Source organism: Lampetra planeri, chromosome 76 (assembly GCF_965212315.1).
Source record: "Lampetra planeri chromosome 76, kcLamPlan1.2.h2, whole genome shotgun sequence".
NCBI lineage: Eukaryota > Metazoa > Chordata > Hyperoartia > Petromyzontiformes > Petromyzontidae > Lampetra > Lampetra planeri.
Window position 1 is genome coordinate 1,735,010 of NC_136181.1, and position 18,420 is coordinate 1,753,429.

At 46.5% G+C, this 18,420-nt stretch overlaps 1 protein-coding gene across 1 annotated transcript in view; it reads right to left on the bottom strand.

Annotated features, from left to right (window-relative positions):
• Positions 1-11,867: 11,867 nt before the first annotated feature.
• The window catches only part of LOC144737986 (UDP-glucuronosyltransferase 2A2-like), a 41,811-nt gene continuing 35,258 nt past the window's right edge, over positions 11,868-18,420 (bottom strand). Inside the window, exons 7-9 of the mRNA XM_078620909.1 lie at positions 16,608-16,695; positions 14,612-14,831; positions 11,868-12,296 (exon numbers count right to left, since the gene is read on the bottom strand). Coding sequence (XP_078477035.1) covers positions 12,008-12,296; positions 14,612-14,831; positions 16,608-16,695 — 597 coding nt within the window. The 3' untranslated portion in view covers positions 11,868-12,007. The remainder of the gene's footprint in view (positions 12,297-14,611; positions 14,832-16,607; positions 16,696-18,420) is intronic.

Sequence of the window (18,420 nt, forward strand, 5' to 3'; positions counted from 1 at the left end):
AACTTTGCCATACATAGCAGGGGTTACCAAAAAGATGTCCAAAATGTTAAACAAACACATGATCTAGGTTCGTTTCAACACAGTACACAAAATCCGTGATTTAATCCCATCTGTAAAGGATGTGATTCCTGACATGCAATACCCTGGTGTCTACAAACTGAGTTGTGGTTGTGGCAGCAGTTACATTGGGGAAACGAAACAACATGTCTCGGACCGCGTTCGTGAACACAAGGCAGATCTGAAACACGGTAGGACCAATACATTTGCCGTTGCCGATCATTGCTTTAACGCTGTGGACTCCCACGAAATTTATTTTTCCAAGGCGGAGGTAATCTGCAAACCTACCGGCTACCTTCCGAGATTTGTTCATGAAGCCATCCAGATATATAAACACAGACACAACTTCAACCGAGAGGATGAGTACAAACTGAGCAATCATTGGAAGAACGTTATTAACCAGGTAAAGTCTTAACTGACTGTGATGTTTCCATCCTACCTGCCTATGTCAGCTGTTATTTCATGCTAATCTCTCACATTAACATAGCCACTTCAGTGCCCTCGTCGAGGAGGACGCTCTCCTCCTATCTTACAGTTACATGCTAATTTCTCACATTCACATCACTAGCCCCGGCCACTTCTTTATGACCCTTGGGCTACACCCATTTCAAATTTTAAAACAGTCTGCCTCAGCAGCAGACCATCCTTTCCCACCTAATTACGGACGCTTGTGTTGCGCCCAAAACGTCGTGATTTATTTTATTTAATACCTACGTGACTTTACCGAAAGAACCAAAGAGTTTCGTGCATGGTGGGGGGGTTTCATTTGCTTAGTAGTGGCTATTAATGGGATTTTGACGTTATATATAATGAATGTACAACGTTGTGGGATGAAATTAGCTTAAATAACCCTACATAAAATGAAAGTATTATCATTATTAAGGCCAGAATTGTTTTACAAGCAAACAACTCCTTATGCATTATGCAACAATTCACCTCCGAATCAGAATATTAATTTAGACTGCAGGAGGAATCCGATCTTTTTCACAGATGTCCAATATGGGTCGGTCAGTGAGTTACATCAGAAAACAATAGAACTGCACAATAGGATAGCAAAATAGAGAAAATGGTAAGCAAGTCAAGAAATATAAAATCATACAATATTACATTCTTATTACGTTTTTTTCCGATAAAGATTGTGCAAGGCAGCAATAACAACGTCACAACAATCCCATACCACACCAATATAACACCACAGAGTAGTAGTCTCTGAAAAAATGACACATTATCAAACTTACAAATCATATTTGCAAATGTGGCTTTATATCCAGCACAAATCTTCTTCTTCAGGATATTATTTAAAAGAACATTTACGACGTTAAGGGAGGAAACATGGTTTTTGCAAAATGTTGGTGGTGCTGCAACGATAACGACTTTGTCACCTACATACCTGTCAACCGATGCGGTTTACCCGTATTCTTGTACTGTACAGGGATATTTCGTTTTCAGGTCCATACCGTTTCAATACGGGCAAAACAACTTTTGTCTATCTGTTTGTGTTTCTCCCTTGTGATGCGACTTTGCAGTATGAACGTTGAGATGTATAAGGGTACGGGATGACAAAATACGCTCTGAATTGGTCTGTAATAAGGGAGGCACTGGTAAGGTATTGACAGGTTTGCACCTACAGTATTCCAATTATTGTACAATGAATGTTTAATAGGCAATTAGATGGACGCTTTAGGTTTTGACAATAGGGATGATGAATTAGCCACAATAGTGCAGATTTTCCAATAAAGGATGTAATGGATGAACAGGGTCTATTATTATGACATACGTAGTGTACCCATATTACGGTAGTGTGCTCAACTGGCATATGTGACTACACGCTCAGTAGCATCTCTTTTCCAAATAGAAAACAGCACCAAACTATACTGATTGGCATGAGTATCTACATGCAGTCTGCTCTCCGATTACGCATTCCTGAAAAACACCGTGTTGTGGAAAAAATCGCGTTCTATTAAATAATTACTACTATAATGAGCCAAGAATGTCTGTTTGTGTGTCTCACACGTAACGTCACTCCACGTCATTAATATTCATGAGTGAGTGGATTTTTACACTCACGCAGAAGATCTAGTGGAAATACTTTTTTTGTTCGCAAATTCGCTTTAAATTTGACGTTTCTTTATTGAAAGTGAATCTAATAAATTATTATACGCAGCAACAAAGTGGATTTGGTGCCTTTATTTATTTCTTCAGTAAGTCTAATTTATGCTTCTACATTATGGTAAAATCGACATTTCTCGGTGATTTTCCAGATATTGTATCGATTTCCAATTTATTTCAACCCCAGCGACTTAAAGACGAAGAGAATAAAGTATCAGAGCAGTGAAATTAAACAAATTGAAGGTCAGTTGTATACAGTGCTACAGTCACATGGAGTGAGGTGTTTTATGACGTAGTTTTGTGCAAGAATCACTGCCATTAATACAATGTTACAGTGAACTGGAGTGAAGTGTTTTATGACTTTGTTTTGTGCCAGATTCACTGCCATTAATGCATCGCTACAGTGAAATGCAGTGAAGTGTTTGATGACATACTTTCGTGCAAGATTCACTGCCATTTAATTACACAAAATACAATTATACTTTGCCCATTTTTTTCGTAAACATTACAGCTTCCGTCCTAGGACGGGCAAAGCAGCTTGTATATAATATAGGATAAAGCACAGTCCATGATAGCACGTGAGATGCGTACGCAGGCCAAACAAAGACTGGGGCACGTGGGTAGCATCTAGAAGCATCCAGCAGCATTCCAACTTGAGTGATGCTACGCCAAGGCAGCCGCACAACCGCTTATTCCAACTCATGCGAAGTAGTACCGTTCACTCGATCGTGTTATATCTGTAGTGGTGGTATTGACGTGCGCCGACTGTGACAGTGATGGATCACGGGGCGGCGCGGGGTGCGGGGTTGGGCACGCGTTGTGGGCGTGGTGTGGACGCGCGCGCCGGGAGTGACAGATGACGAGGCGGCGCGGAGTGAGTGGTGAGGCACGATGAGATGTGGGAAAAGAGGATCGTAGCCAGCACCCGGCGATTGGTCGAATAAGTGGGTGCTCGCAGCGACGTCCGCAGGTGGGGTATAAAGGGGGACGCGCGAGAGCACTCGGGGAGAGTTACCCAGTTGAAGACCCGAAGACGGAGCTGAAGACCTAGTGAAGCCGAATAGCTCAGTGGCGTTAGTCGCCGAGTAGCTAAGTGGATGTTGGTCATCCGAGTAGCTCAGTGGCGTTAGTCGCCGAGTAGCTAAGTGGATGTTGGTCATCCGAGTAGCTCAGTGGGCGTTAGTCGCCAAGTAGCTAAGTGGGTGTTGTCACCCGAGTACTAAGTGGATGTTGGTCATCCGAGTAGCTCAGTGGCGTTAGTCGCCAAGTAGCTAAGAGGATGTTGGTCATCCGAGTAGCTCAGTGGGCGTTAGTCGCCAAGTAGCTAAGTGGGTGTTTGTCACCCGAGTACTAAGTGGATGTTGGTCATCCGAGTAACTCAGTGGGCGTTAGTCGCCAAGTAGCTAAGTGGGTGTTTGTCACCCGAGTACTAAGTGGATGTTGGTCATCCGAGTAACTCAGTGGGCGTTAGTCGCCAAGTAGCGAAGTGGGTGTTTGTCACCCGAGATACAAAGTAGGTGTTAGTCACCTGTAACCAAGTTTGATAAAATAAAGAGTGTGTTACCCGTGAAGTCGTCTCCCGTGGAGTTACTACATTACAACTGGCGTCAGAAGTAAACCTGTCTTCAAGAAGTATGGACACAAGGAAGACTACCCGTACCCACGAGCGAGGTCGGGATGACGACTGCGTACCGGGGACACCGACCTCGGGAGTAGAGGACGAGGAGTTGCCGCCGATGCAGCACTTCGCGGTGATGGCCGACGCTCCGCTTGCCTCCGACACCGGCCTCCAGGACGCGCACGCCCCCTTGGCGGAGTTGCTACTCGCCGCCGCCGCTGTCTTGGCCGACATCTCCGTTCCGGCGAGCGGAAAAACGGCTGCGGGGGTCGTGGAGGAAGCGACGGTGGAGGATTCCCGCCAAAGGGCGCTTCGCGCCAAAAGCCTGGAAGTTGCCGCCGTTTTTGGGGGGCCGCCACCGATTGGCGGGAAAGACGGACGCCACGTGGCCGGACACCTCCGCGCAGCGCAGCCCACGTCATCGGCGCGCGCCGGAGCCCTCCATTTTGCGCCTGACAACCGAGCCGACATTTTACACAACTCCAGCGGAGCGCGGGAAAATCTCTCCGACGTCGACGACGATCGGGTCCTCCAGCAAAGATTGCCCGCGCTGTCGGCGTTCAAGGCGGATGGGGGCGACTGGGGAGCCTTCCAACGAAGGTTCCTCGCTCATCAGGAGATGTCGGGGTGGTCCGACACCACTGCCCTGCGTGCGTTGCCAGCGATGCTTGACGACGACGCGCTTGCAGCCTTCACATCTGCTGCAAGGTCGTCCCGCTCTACGCTCCAGGCCGCACTACACCTGATGGCGAAGGTGTTCGGGCCGCCCTCCACGTGCCGCCACCAGTTCTACGATCGGCGGAAGGTGGCTGGGGAAACGACGCTAGCCTACCGCACGGCACTGCTCGCCTTGGCGGACGCGGCTTTTCCCCGCATGGATAAGGAGGGGAAGGACGCCATGGTGACGGAGCAGCTGCTGGTGTTGGCCCACGAGTTGGGGGTCCCCATCAACGTGGCAGACGAGATGGAGATCTGCTCCCTGGCGATCGCCACGAGCATTCACGCGTACGAGGTCCTCAAACGCAAGCCGGGGGTCGTCTGCAAATGGCCGGGGAATGCGGCACTGGCCGCCACGATCGCCGAACCTCAGCCAGCTGCGGTGCAGGAGCGGGCCTTCGCTGCACCGTGTCCGGGGGAGTGGAGAACGGGAGGTCGTTCGCCCACACGTTCGCCCCGCAAGCTGGAGCAACCGAAACCTACGACGTCCGTCATCTGCTACAACTGCGGCCTTCGGGGTCACGTCGCAGCCGGGTGCCGGGCCCCGCGTCCGCGCACCGCAGGACCACGTCGGGACGACGACCAGGGCCACAAGTCATCCCAACAAAACCCGGTGCCTCGGGCTTGACGGCTGCTGACCATCGAGAGCCTGAACCCCGGGGCACGCACGAGTCCTCGATGCCTGGCCGATGTCTTCCTGAACCGCCGGCACCACCGGACGTTCAACCGCGTCTGGTGCCGTACGACGGACCGGCAAGGCGGACTCGGGCTAGGTCTCAACAATTTTCATGAGGACGGGGTTTTTTTGTGCTCTACACCGAGCTCGCCCGGTGTTCCCCTCTGCCGGGATAATGTCCCGTTGTAGGGACGCTCGGAAGAAAAGGGGACACTGCACGAGTCGAAAAAAAAAAAAATTTCCATTTTTTTTTTTTTGTATACACATTGCTATTGTCACTCGCCGGTTTGTATATATTGTTCTGTTGTCGCGGTGGCATTGGTTGAGGGTTGCGGATGGTGGTGTTCGCGTCGTGTTGTGTTGTTAGCTTAGTTGTTGTTCTTGTTCTTGTGTTGTGTTACGGGGCACACAGGGAGGGTTTGTAATTTTTGTAGCAGCCGGGGCGGCTGCGAGCTATGTGGTAGGGGGTGATGTAGTGGTGGTATTGACGTGCGCCGACTGTGACAGTGATGGATCACGGGGCGGCGCGGGGTGCGGGGTTGGGCACGCGTTGTGGGCGTGGTGTGGACGCGCGCGCCGGGAGTGACAGATGACGAGGCGGCGCGGAGTGAGTGGTGAGGCACGATGAGATGTGGGAAAAGAGGATCGTAGCCAGCACCCGGCGATTGGTCGAATAAGTGGGTGCTCGCAGCGACGTCCGCAGGTGGGGTATAAAGGGGGACGCGCGAGAGCACTCGGGGAGAGTTACCCAGTTGAAGACCCGAAGACGGAGCTGAAGACCTAGTGAAGCCGAATAGCTCAGTGGCGTTAGTCGCCGAGTAGCTAAGTGGATGTTGGTCATCCGAGTAGCTCAGTGGCGTTAGTCGCCGAGTAGCTAAGTGGATGTTGGTCATCCGAGTAGCTCAGTGGGCGTTAGTCGCCAAGTAGCTAAGTGGGTGTTGTCACCCGAGTACTAAGTGGATGTTGGTCATCCGAGTAGCTCAGTGGCGTTAGTCGCCAAGTAGCTAAGAGGATGTTGGTCATCCGAGTAGCTCAGTGGGCGTTAGTCGCCAAGTAGCTAAGTGGGTGTTTGTCACCCGAGTACTAAGTGGATGTTGGTCATCCGAGTAACTCAGTGGGCGTTAGTCGCCAAGTAGCTAAGTGGGTGTTTGTCACCCGAGTACTAAGTGGATGTTGGTCATCCGAGTAACTCAGTGGGCGTTAGTCGCCAAGTAGCGAAGTGGGTGTTTGTCACCCGAGATACAAAGTAGGTGTTAGTCACCTGTAACCAAGTTTGATAAAATAAAGAGTGTGTTACCCGTGAAGTCGTCTCCCGTGGAGTTACTACATTACATATCCAATTCACATCCGCGTTATAAACAAAAATGTGTTCCATAATACATTCGTCGCGTTATATTCACTTCGTGTTATGAAACCATGCGTTGTAGGAGAACAGACTGTATATTCGACAATTAAGATCAGAATGTGCCAAGATTCGGCCTTGGGTTCAAATGGCATTTAAGTTCTTGAAAATGTCCCTGGCAAGCACGACACCAGATGAGACGCGAGCACTTACTGCAAGTGCATTTTGACCATCTCATTGGTTCAGATGTGTGGACATCACATTTGTTTCTTGGCTACATGGGAGGTATAACCTGAAATACATTTTTATAACCTTTATTTTTTTTTAAACACAGAAGTCTATGAGGGTAAACACCCTCCGCTTCCTGGATGATCTGCTTGGACATAATACACATGGAAAAAAAATTGAGCTTTATTTTTGTAAAACATACTGATCCCTATGTAAAGTATAAATCAGACCACAATCTGATACAAATATTCTCCCTCATCCAGAGGCTCATTCACCTGGCCAATACTGTGATAAATTGCTGAGCACTGAATAGGTTAATCACAGCATGTCCAGTGTAACGGGTATAGAACATATGATATGTAATGAACCTTAAGGCACAGCAAAAATAAAATAGCCCACATTACAAAGAGACTGTAACCGTTAAAACATTTAAATGAGCCTTTGTGAGCAGTATGGCCAATCGTATTGCTAAGTTTATAAATTGTTTATAAATTGTCACCGTAAATAAAATACAACATGTTAACACCGATTATATGTAGACAACCTGATTTGGCATCTGAGGGGTGTATATTAGATGAGGTGGTTGTTTTCATCTCAGTCAGTCAACCCATGGCCGTGACAAACCCAGGTGCCATGGGTCCCGTGACCTCCTGCCAGCGAGCCTCCGATTAGCACGGTTGACTACGTACGGTGCGAAAGAGGTCACCACCGCTTAGTGGCAACTGGCAGTTGTTGTTGCTATATCACAGAAGGTGCAATTTGGCTAGTATTACATTGTTCAAACAGGATAAAGGATGAGCACTCACATCACAGTGTAACGTAGCGACTTCAGACACGGACTGTAGAGGGCTTCCCATTTATTTCTCGTCGGCATACAGTTACGACTTTAATGACACAGTCACTAACTCGTATCTCTGACTGACTATATAACTGGCTGACTATACAGCGACAACGGCGATGGCTGACTATACAGCTGGTTGACTATATAGTGACGACAATGTTTAACTATATAGTGAGACAGCCACATAGCAACGACGACGACGAAGAGACAGCAGCGACGACGATGATGACCCCGAACTCCCCGCGCGCCCAGAACTCCGTTCTCTCTCCCTTATATCCCCCCTCGCGCGGCCATGCCCCGCCCCTGGCCACGCTCCTCTTCGCGAAGTCTCTCGCGGGTTCTGGGAGCATCCTGATAGACCCCCTCCTCTTTGACCCTTGGCCTTGTTCTTCCATCTCTTGTGCTCACTCCCATATGCTTAGGCTGTATGCTGTTTTGCCACTCGTGATTAGTCCTCACGGCTGCCAGTCGGCGCACAGCATCAGAGATGCATTAAATATTCAGACCAGCGTATCTGTCCATGGCAGAACATGGAAGTATTATGCAAAACGAAATTATATTGCAGAGGGGAATTTGGAAAGCCAATAAAATAAAGACAAAAACCCACGACGAAACCCACGACTAAATGTCGTGGGTTTTTTGCTTTAATATTTTTTATTTGATTAAAAGTATTTTTTTTTATCTATGTGACTTTACCGAAAGAACCAAAGAATAAGAAAAACGATCTTCATTTCAGCTGATAGCTATACATGAAGTGCGGTTTGAAAGTATATTAAAAGGTTTAGTTTATTTCTCTCATGGATACTATCACACTTTCAGCACTTTTTAAAATAATATGTCCATTTTGCTACAGGCTAGCATATTCATGAGCAGCTATAACGGATGAAGCACATAATCTTAACCATTGGCAAACATGCATCATAATAACATGATAATCAATTCATGTTCATGGTTAATACCGACTTTAAATTTGATTGATTGTTCTTGTGAGGTCGTGTCATCTCTTTCAGGAAGCCATTTCAGGTGACTTCTTGATTTTAACTTTCCTGGATTTTTAATCTCTTTTCCAGATGTTGTCATGAGGATGTTTGAGGTAGCCTCAAATTAAATATCATATCTAATTGAGATTTTCATCCTTGTTTCGTTTTAAATGGGTGTTAACCTGCAAGAGTGCAGTTTTTCTGCTGGGAGTTTTATTTTTATTTTTTTACATTAAATAGTTTATGGTCTAAATCAGGGATCGGCAACTTGCGGCTCCGAAGCCGCATGCAGCTCTTTAAATTGCTGCTTCGTGACGTAATTCACTATGCATTGCAGCTCTTGAAACACATTCCTGCAAAGGGAGCTGGTAGGAACGTTGGGTTGCTCGGTCAATGGCCAGGGTCAACGGCGGCGTGGTGTATCCCGCAAATATGGCCGACTATGAGGGCGGGCACAAGCCGGCGTGAGTAGGCTAAACGTTGAGTTTTATAAGGGCACCACGGGGTGACCAGCCCCTCCCCACCCAGCCCCACCCCTCCCACCCCTCACCCAGCCCCACCCTCCCCACCCAGCCGCTCCCAACCCTCCCCTCTCCACCCAGCCCCACCCCTCCCATTTTTGAATGCACGACGGACGGACGGACACAATAATCCTCTGTGGGCTGGTGTAACCAGGTAATATTTAGTTTACATACCGAATTCATACCTGTCAACCCATACGGTCTTCCCGTATTCTGATCTCCCTGCTATCTGCTATCCCAGCGTCCTCTGGCTGGACCTAGGGGATCTCTCCATGACCAATGGTTACACTGAGCCCTAGCCCAGATAAGGGCTGGAGGGCTTGGTCCAGGGTCCTAGATGTCTTCGGCCGACTTGGGTCTTTGTGTAGCAGAACTGGCCAAGAGCTCTCAGCGCTCTGGCTTTTATACCAGTTCGTGGCCGGGTTGTTCAATCACCGGCCACCTTGTGGAACCCGCCGATTGGTCCTTCCCAATCTGACGTTTGGATCCCACCTTACCCGATTTGACCCTGACCGTTTGAACGAGCGGGAAAACCCTGTTTACCATCCGCTTTCTCACAGCTTGCGAACAGCGAATAGTTATCACCACTACACTTGTGATGGGACTTTGTAGGATGAACGTTGAGATTAATAAGGGCACGGGGTGACCAATCAGGTCTGAATTGGTATATAATAAGGGACCGTCCATAAATGATGTCAGGCGATTTTGGACGATTTTGACTCCCCCCCCTCACTCGTCACTTGGCGTCACAAAAAGTCAGACCCCCCCTCAAATATGACGTCACAAACCTCTGCCCCCCCACCCCAAAATCATAATTCCATTTTGTGGCGCTGCACTCTGATGTTGTAGGAGTGTTGTTATAACAATTAGTGTTGTTATAACAATTCTATATTTATTTAAAGTTGCGATTTTGAATGTGACGTTACATTTTTCAAACTCCCCCCCCCTCGTCACACATCGTCACAAATGTCTGACACCCCCCCCCCCTAGGTACGTGACGTCATTTATGGACGGCCCCTAAGGTAGGCACTGATAAAGGGTTGACAGATATGCGAATTCTGAAATATGGCTCTCTTGTTATTTTGGTTGCCGACCCCTGGTCTAAATGCAAGGCCGCGACTGGACCCGTTCTCGTGTAAAATTTCCGATTTTCTGCACTGTACACCTACTAAGGAGAAATGTTCAGTTAGAGACAGCTGTTTTTGTTTGTTAGTTCAATAAATCCCCGTGCTCTCGGGGTAATTCATCGGATCAAATATCCCATGTGTAATAAAATTAATTGCGTGGTTGGCTTTTAGTTGTTAAATGGATGTGATCAAACGGGCGGCCATAAGAATCCCGAGGCCTATTGGTTTGATTGATTGCTTCATGCCCAAAAAAAAATAACGTCCAGTATATCCAGCAGCAGGAGGGAGTGGGTGGAGGTGTTACTGAACACTCATATCCATGAATGCATGACATGTGTATGTGTGGGTATGTGAAAGTATATTCAAAGTAACGTTTTTTTGGGAGGGGGTAAGGTCGAGTGAATGTAAATGTGTCGTTAACCCACCAACACCCGACACAGCCAATGAGTAAGGGTTTGTCACGTAAAAGAAATGTGCAAATTATCTACTACTTCAACACGCCGGTTGTGTGTTGGAGAAGACGGTGTGGATAATGAGATGCGAAAATCTTTCTTTATTTTTTGGTTGGTAGGCAAGACAAGTGAAGGTGACATATTGCCTGCCTATTTATTTAGTGACTTAACAATGCTGTGAACCATTTGGATAACTGATATGTACAAAAATGTTAATTGTGAGTGTAATGAATGAAGCGCGACACACAAATGTAAGAATAGGTGAGGAAATGACCCAAGCATCAGATGTGCCATGTAACTTTTTAAACATTTTTTTTTACTAAAATATTACGCAATATTTCGTGTTATATTGCTAGGTAAGGCCCACTGAGCTATCACGCTCTTTTTCAGAAGCAACCTGGCTATCACAAATGATGGCTCAACGAAAGTGGCTTATCATCGTGTGTAAATGTATAGCATCCAAATTATTCTAAGCGTGTGATGTTGATTCTAAACGTGGAAGGAAAAACCGGAGGACCCTGAGAAAAATCCACGCAACCACAGAGAGAGAGACATGCAAACTCCAAATACACAGGCGTCAGGGTCGGGATCGAACCCCACGACCTCCCGTATACTAGGCGAGGGAGTTAACACCTCCTAACTACTTTTGCACCGCAGGCTTCCAACTGAGATAGTAGCCTGCACTGCGCCAAATCTCATAGATCTGTAGAAGTGCGTGTTTGGCAATGAACACAGACACCACAAGTGCTCAACGCTGTGTTATAACAAAAACATATTAATTCAAGAAACATACGTGGCGTCGTGTTCTGTGAATAAACGTGGTCCAAGGCTGATGAACTGACTTGTATGCACATCAGAAGATATTTTATGCATGCGCATAATTCACAAAAATAAAAAGTTCAACAGTTTGGTCTTATATGCTCTATTGTGGACTGATTTTTGCTCACCATGTAGGTCTGGGCTTTACGTAGCCTTATGTTTAAAGAGTTTGAGATGTGAAGGGTGAGAATAATAAGCATTCTTCTGAAACGTGTGCGATTGATTCATACCATGTAATTGTAAAAACGGAAGTAAACATGGTCCCCTGCTAACTCTTAGCTCTGTCGTTCCGGCTGTCTGTGTTCGAACAAAGGGGGTTTGGTAACACACTCCAACGTGACAAAGAGATACGACCACAACATATATCTCCTGCTAAATTTCGTTCATTAGAATCACGAGCATATTCACCTCATGGGTTAGAGAAAATAACAATGGTGTTGTGATTCTCACTGTGTTACGTGAGGATCAAACCATCAACTATTGTTTGATTCGAAGATGCGAAACCGTGTCCACACTCCGGTCACTCCTTCTTGCTCTTCTTAGCTGCCACTTTGGCCGCCTTCCTGCGGTGGCAGCACAGGCGGCAGAGGAGGACGGGCAGCGCGAGGGCAAGCCCTGCAGCAGCGCTCAGGAAGGCCAACACGTCCAGGCAGTGCAGCTGATACCAGGTCAGTCGATGCGCCGCGGGCCGCAGGTGGCGCGCGTGGCCGTGACGCATCACGAACTTCAGCGCGTGAACCGCGCGGTCTATCGGTCGCTCGGGCTGGTCGTGGTGGAGGCGGGAGAGGCGCTCAATGCTCTCTTGGTAACTGTGGACGTCACGCGTTGCAGAGCAAAGGAATGGCCAACCATTGCGGTTACCAATGTGGCATGGTTGGCAACGTACGGTGCGAAATAAGTTCAACATGCATTAATGCAGTGCTACCGGTGTTTTCCCAGACGCTGAAGCATCAGTGATGAGTATCACGGGGCGATGCGAGAGTGAGCCTAGAACAGAATCTCCATCTGTATGCGTTCACAACACGTGCTAGTTTCCATGGTATACACAAGGGAATCTGGCAACACTTAATGCCGGCCCGTGTTGCCTGCATAGCAGACATAGCAGCGCCAAAGTTATACCGTAAAGGATGTTTTTGTTGAACTGGCAAAATAAATCAAATGGGTTACCTAACACTTGGATCCCCAAGCCAGTGGCGAGATGTTAACTACCTCGCCTGGTATGCAGGAGGTCGGGGATTCAATCCCGACCCTGACGCCTGTTGTATATTTGGAGTGTACGTGTCTCTCTCCGTGGTCGCGCCTTTAGATTATGTGGCTGCTATACATTTCCACATGATAAGCCACTTTGTGGAGGCATCATTTGTTACCAGGTCACTTTTGAAAAAAATATTTAATAGTTGAGTGGGCTTTACATGATGAAATAAAATAGTTTAGTTTCATGTGTATGCTTTTTGTGATTGGCTTTCCCCCCCTTATATTTTGCACTCCTGTTGTGTTTTTGTAACTGTTTGTTGTCCTTACGTTCGTATCCACCCTGACTGGCTATCTGTGAAAAAGAGCTTCATAGCTCATCGGATTCCTCCAGCATACGTAAATATTCTGATTCTATAAACAGATGTCTCATCATCACAGTTCTGCTGGCCCGAAGCGCACCCTCCCTTGGAAAAGCGTCTATCTAAGGCCTGTTGCATGTTTTGCTTCTTGCACGCTTGGCACGAGCCCTACCAATGTTGTTGAAAACGAAATAGCATGCTATACTTCCCCGAGCAAACTCACACTGGAAAGCTTCATATAATGTACGTGTACACATGATCTTTCACGCGTTCCTGAAAAGTGCCTCGTTCAGCGAAAAACGGGCAAAAAAACAATTTCCCCGTGAATAATGTAACGATAAGTTTTGGCGAGATAGTATGTACTTGTTCCGCGTTACAATAGGCATCTTACACGTTATAACTAGCACGTCCAACGTTATTACGGCGTGTTCGTGTTATAACTGGGTGCATTCCGCGTTGTACTAGGGCACGTTCTACGTTGTGAGAAAAGTGTTCCCGAATGGAAGAATCGCGCTCTAGCAAAAATGTGTTGTAGTGTGAGGACTTGCCAAACTTGTTTGTGTAAGCAAGTGCACGATTGAGAAAACTAAGTCCATCGTAAATGATAATGGTTTAAATGTGAACTATCGATTAAGGGTAGATATGGGTTAAAGCTAACACTGTGGGTGTACGTTCTGTTTATCAAGGTGGCCGAGCTTAGGCCACGACCGCCAGGGTGAGTGGGCATTGCTGAGGTAAGCTGCATTCAGTACACTGGAAACAATGCATATTAATATAACTGATGAACCATGCAACATTTTATTTCAAACAACTGCAGTTGTGATATAACAGCTTAATATTTTGTATCTAGAGTAATGTTGTAGTGGTATCTCTTGAAACGAATCAATACATCTTCACGTGTAAAATGTAGATATTCCCTTATGTTAATATAATAACTGTTTCAGGAAACCAGATTGATGCACGTTTTACCAGAGAATTAGAAAGTACAGCAATCTGGTTGCTGCACGTTTTAATGCTCCATTAAAACGCCTCCGAAGTAAACGCATGAAGGTGCCTAATTGTTACGTTATTTTCAGCATCGCAAAAACTGGATGAAGGCTTCTCCAGACCATCACAAATGGCATTATTATAATTATTGGAAAACCAGCACGGTTTAAAGTACGGTGGGTGGATTAGTTCCGTAGATCGGCAATGGCGTTGCACATCCTGTCAATGTTGCGGGGCTAACCCAACTCCAATTAGCACGGTGAGTTACATATGGTGTGAAAAAAGTTCAACCTACATAAAACATATATTTTATACATATAGGCAGGGTCCACTGAGCTAAATAGATTATTTTATCAGAAGCGACCTGGCCACAAATGATAGCTGAACGAAGTGCCTTATCAAATTGAAATGTATATCAGCCAAAGATTCTGAACGCATATTGATTCTAAATTTTGATGGATAAACCGGAGGACCCAGAGAAAAATTCACGCGACCACGGGGAGAGAGAACATGCAAACTCAAAATATACAACAGGCGTCAGGGTCATCATCGAACCCACGACGTCCTGTATTTTGTACACACACCTGCTGTTATGGATGACCAAGCCCAGTGCGTCTCGGATCTCTGGGGCAGTGACCGTGTTGATGTCCAGCACGATGGCACCCCCATGCTTGTGAAGTCTCAAGAGGTTGTCCTTCTGGTCGCCAAAAAGCGGGAAGCCGAGCATCGGAACGCCGTGGTAGATGGCCTCGTAGACCCCGTTAGTCCCGCCGTGCGTGATGAAGGCGCGAGTTTTTGGGTGGCCTTTCACAGCAAGGGAGCCTCACTATTAGCGTTACTACACTGATGATAAGTAATTGATTTGTTTCGATGTTAGATTTTTGCAGCAACCCCCTTTGTAGAGTCGGTAACAATTGAACAGATTCACGTCAGAAGAGATAGTGCTTGCGTCAATAATACCGATTAACAGACCCCTTCAAAAGAGGGGAGAGACGGTGCAAATGTCATTCATGTTAGTTTAACACATGGGCTTTCGCGACCAATGTTATCAACGATGAAGGTTTTTTTCGGTTAGATCGAATGAACATAAATGTGTCGTTAAACCTGCCACAAACCCAACACAGCCAATCAATAAAGTTTGTCACGTATATGAAACATACCAATTAGTTACTGGTTCGCCACATCGGTTTGTTGGAGAGTAAATCCACAACATATATGCAACGTTGTACTCAAATTGTAAACGTTGTGGGTTTACTCTCCAACACACGCGTGTGCTGAACTAGTAACTAAATGGCACGTTTTGTTTACGTGAAAAGCCTTACTAATTGGCTGTATCAGGTGGTGGTGGGTTTAACAACACGTTTAGATTAGAGCGAACGTTATTATGGAGAATTAACACAGTACACTGTGGCTTTATATCGCGTATAACTATGACCACATCTCAACATTATGTACAGAAACAGTGATCATACTTACTTTACATAGAGACGCAGTCAATCAGTCACATGTAGGGAAATCCTGAGCCTGGCTTTGAAAAGGGACAGGAGATTGACGCCAGAGGAGATCCAGGCTCTAGCAGAGGAGGTTGAGCTTATATTGACCAGGAGCTTTGACTGCTGGAGCGAAGAGTGATCAGGAGAGTAGATGGAGATGAAAGGGAAGAGGCGAGAGAGTGCTCGCAGGGGGAAATATGTGATGTACGTGTGCATGTTGAACTTCTTTCGCACCATACGTAGCCAACCATGCTAATCGGAGGTGCGGGGGGAATTACAATAAACAAAACATAATAAATATAGGAATATGTTTTACCCTTTCTGGCAATAAAACAAGTGTTAAGATGTTAGGACGACAAATAGATATCTTTTGCAAGGCAATAAAACAAACGAAAAATATATGATGCTCCAGAGGAAGGGAGGATTTCGGACATTGGAGGGATTGGAGTATTGTGACAAAGCTAATGTCCATTGTCACTGCTATACTTAAGCTTCAAAATCAAGTCTAATTGTATATGTATAGAGCGCCTTAACACAAGTTGCCTGGCATAGATAGCTGACAAAACGATGACACAATGGAATGATGTAGCTGACAGAGGTTGTACAATGATTGAGTGATAGAGACAGAGGGTTCTTGGGGATTACGAAAGGGAAGAGGAGAGCAAACAACGTCCAGGTTTGGACTCAATACGTAGGACTGCGTCTGTGAAATAATAGGTTTTTAGGGCAGTTGAATCATATTTTAAAATCATGACACCAATAACAAACATCCCCCATATATTCTTTAACAGACTGTTGGGGCAGGTTCTGCTAACAAGCACCCAAAAAGGCTTTAACAGCACACGATGGGGTGGGTGGCCAGCACCACGCACGGCTGTCATTGTCTCCCCAGTGGTCAATGATTACACACCGCACCAGGTACTCATTTGAGGCCGAGTCGACCTAGGGGAGGAGGCTCAGGACCAGTTCAAACAATCGTCACCGATGTTGGAAATCGAACTCGGGCCGCCGGCTTCGCAGCACAGCGCGCAAACCACTGCGCCATCACTCCCCGCTTAATCATGACACCACCACAAGCAGGACGTACCCAGCAAGTCGTTCTGTGGTAGCCAGGGCACCAGTTTGGTGTTGGAGCCCAGGGAAGACGGCTTCTCTCCCGTGTATCTCCACACGACCTAACACGACAGTTGTGGTACAACCAGCAAGCAAATGCACGTACAGTCGATCCTTCTGCATCGCGACTTTCCCCATTGCGGCTTCGATTTATCGCGGGGTCGGCATAATAAATTAAATGGGAATTTTTTAGGAGTTTTTTGGGAGTTTTGTGAAAGATTCAGACGACACGGGAAGGCCAGCAGACGACACACACGAAGATTAGTAACTCATAAATGCATAACATATATGTAGAGTACTGGATAATATTAATGTATTTTATCTTTTAATTCCATAAATATAATCTTGATTTGAAACTCTCGTGACTGCCGGAATCTATACTCTCTAGTTCTTTCGGTAAAGTCACGTAGGTAGAACAAGTATAACCCGTAAAAACAAAGTTTTTCACTATAAATCCTTTATATGCGTGGCGGCTAGAGTCCTCTCGTCCTCTGGCTTGAGATGGCTGCCACCTATGGGTCAGATGATTGTCTGGCAGCATTAAGCAATTGGTAATTAAATATTTAATTTTTTGTTCCCTAAACAATGTAAAATTTCGGAATTTTTTTTTCACGAAAATTAATTGTCACGCACAACGAGTCTGTGTGCAAAATGTCAGTTCGATTGGATCACGGGAAGTGGGTTAAAAAACGACCGAAAGATTTGCACGGTCGTAAGCAAGCAAGTGAACTTAATATAAAGGATTAAAAAATATATTCGCCTGTGGAGGACGCGGGGATCGATCCCGCGACCTTTGGCATGGGAAGCGAGGGTGATACCAACTGCGCTACTCTGCCACGGTCTGTGGAGGGGTTACGCGCTGGGCTCCTACATTGTGACGTTCAGCCAAAGCCATGAATGAGTGGTATTTGAATAAATGTAAAATAATTTATTTTTTGCCTAAAAAGTGTAAAAAAATTTAAAAAAATTTTCACGAACATTAATTGTCTCGCACAACGAGTCTGTGTGGAAAATGTCAGCTCGATTGGACCACGGGAAGTGAGTTAAAAAACGAGCGAAAGATTTGCACGGTCCTAAGCAAGCAAGCAAGCACGCAAGCAAGCAAGCAAGCACGCAAGCAAGCAAGCGAACTTAATATAAAGGATTTAAAAATATATAAAAATAACACGACGTTTCGGTCGCGACTCAAGCGTCCGTCACCAGCTGAGAAAGAATGATCTGCTGTTGTGGCTTTAAATAGGCACGGGAGGGGGGGGGGGGTGGAAGTAGACCTGGTCCAACAGGTAAGGCACTGCCTGTAGCCCAACATGGAGTGAAGACTTTTCTGAAGCCTCTTGCGATGTTGGCCTTGGCAACTGCCTTGATGAGACCAACGAAGCGACGGTAGTTGACTGCGCGTGGAGGTATCATTCCAACTCGGTTTTGAGCGCAGCGGAAGAGCAGAATTTGAAGATCGATATGGATCACTACAGGTCTATGTTTGATATTTAGAAAGTCGTCTAGGATTGTTCTCGTCGACAGCATCGGATTTCCGTTCTGGTCCCGAGACACAAAACATAAATCGGGCGTAGATTACTTTTTCCACCTCGCCAACTTTGCGTCATAGAGCAAGTGCTGGTCTTCTGCCGCTGCCCATGATGTCAGTTGTTCACCAGCTCTATCGTTGGCGCTATAACCCCACAAGGTGTGGTGGCTGTTGAAGTTGCCTATGTGGATGATAGGGTGGCTCGGCTGCGGTAATGCCGGACATGGCCATTCCATACCTGGAGGCTTGTAGACATTAACCA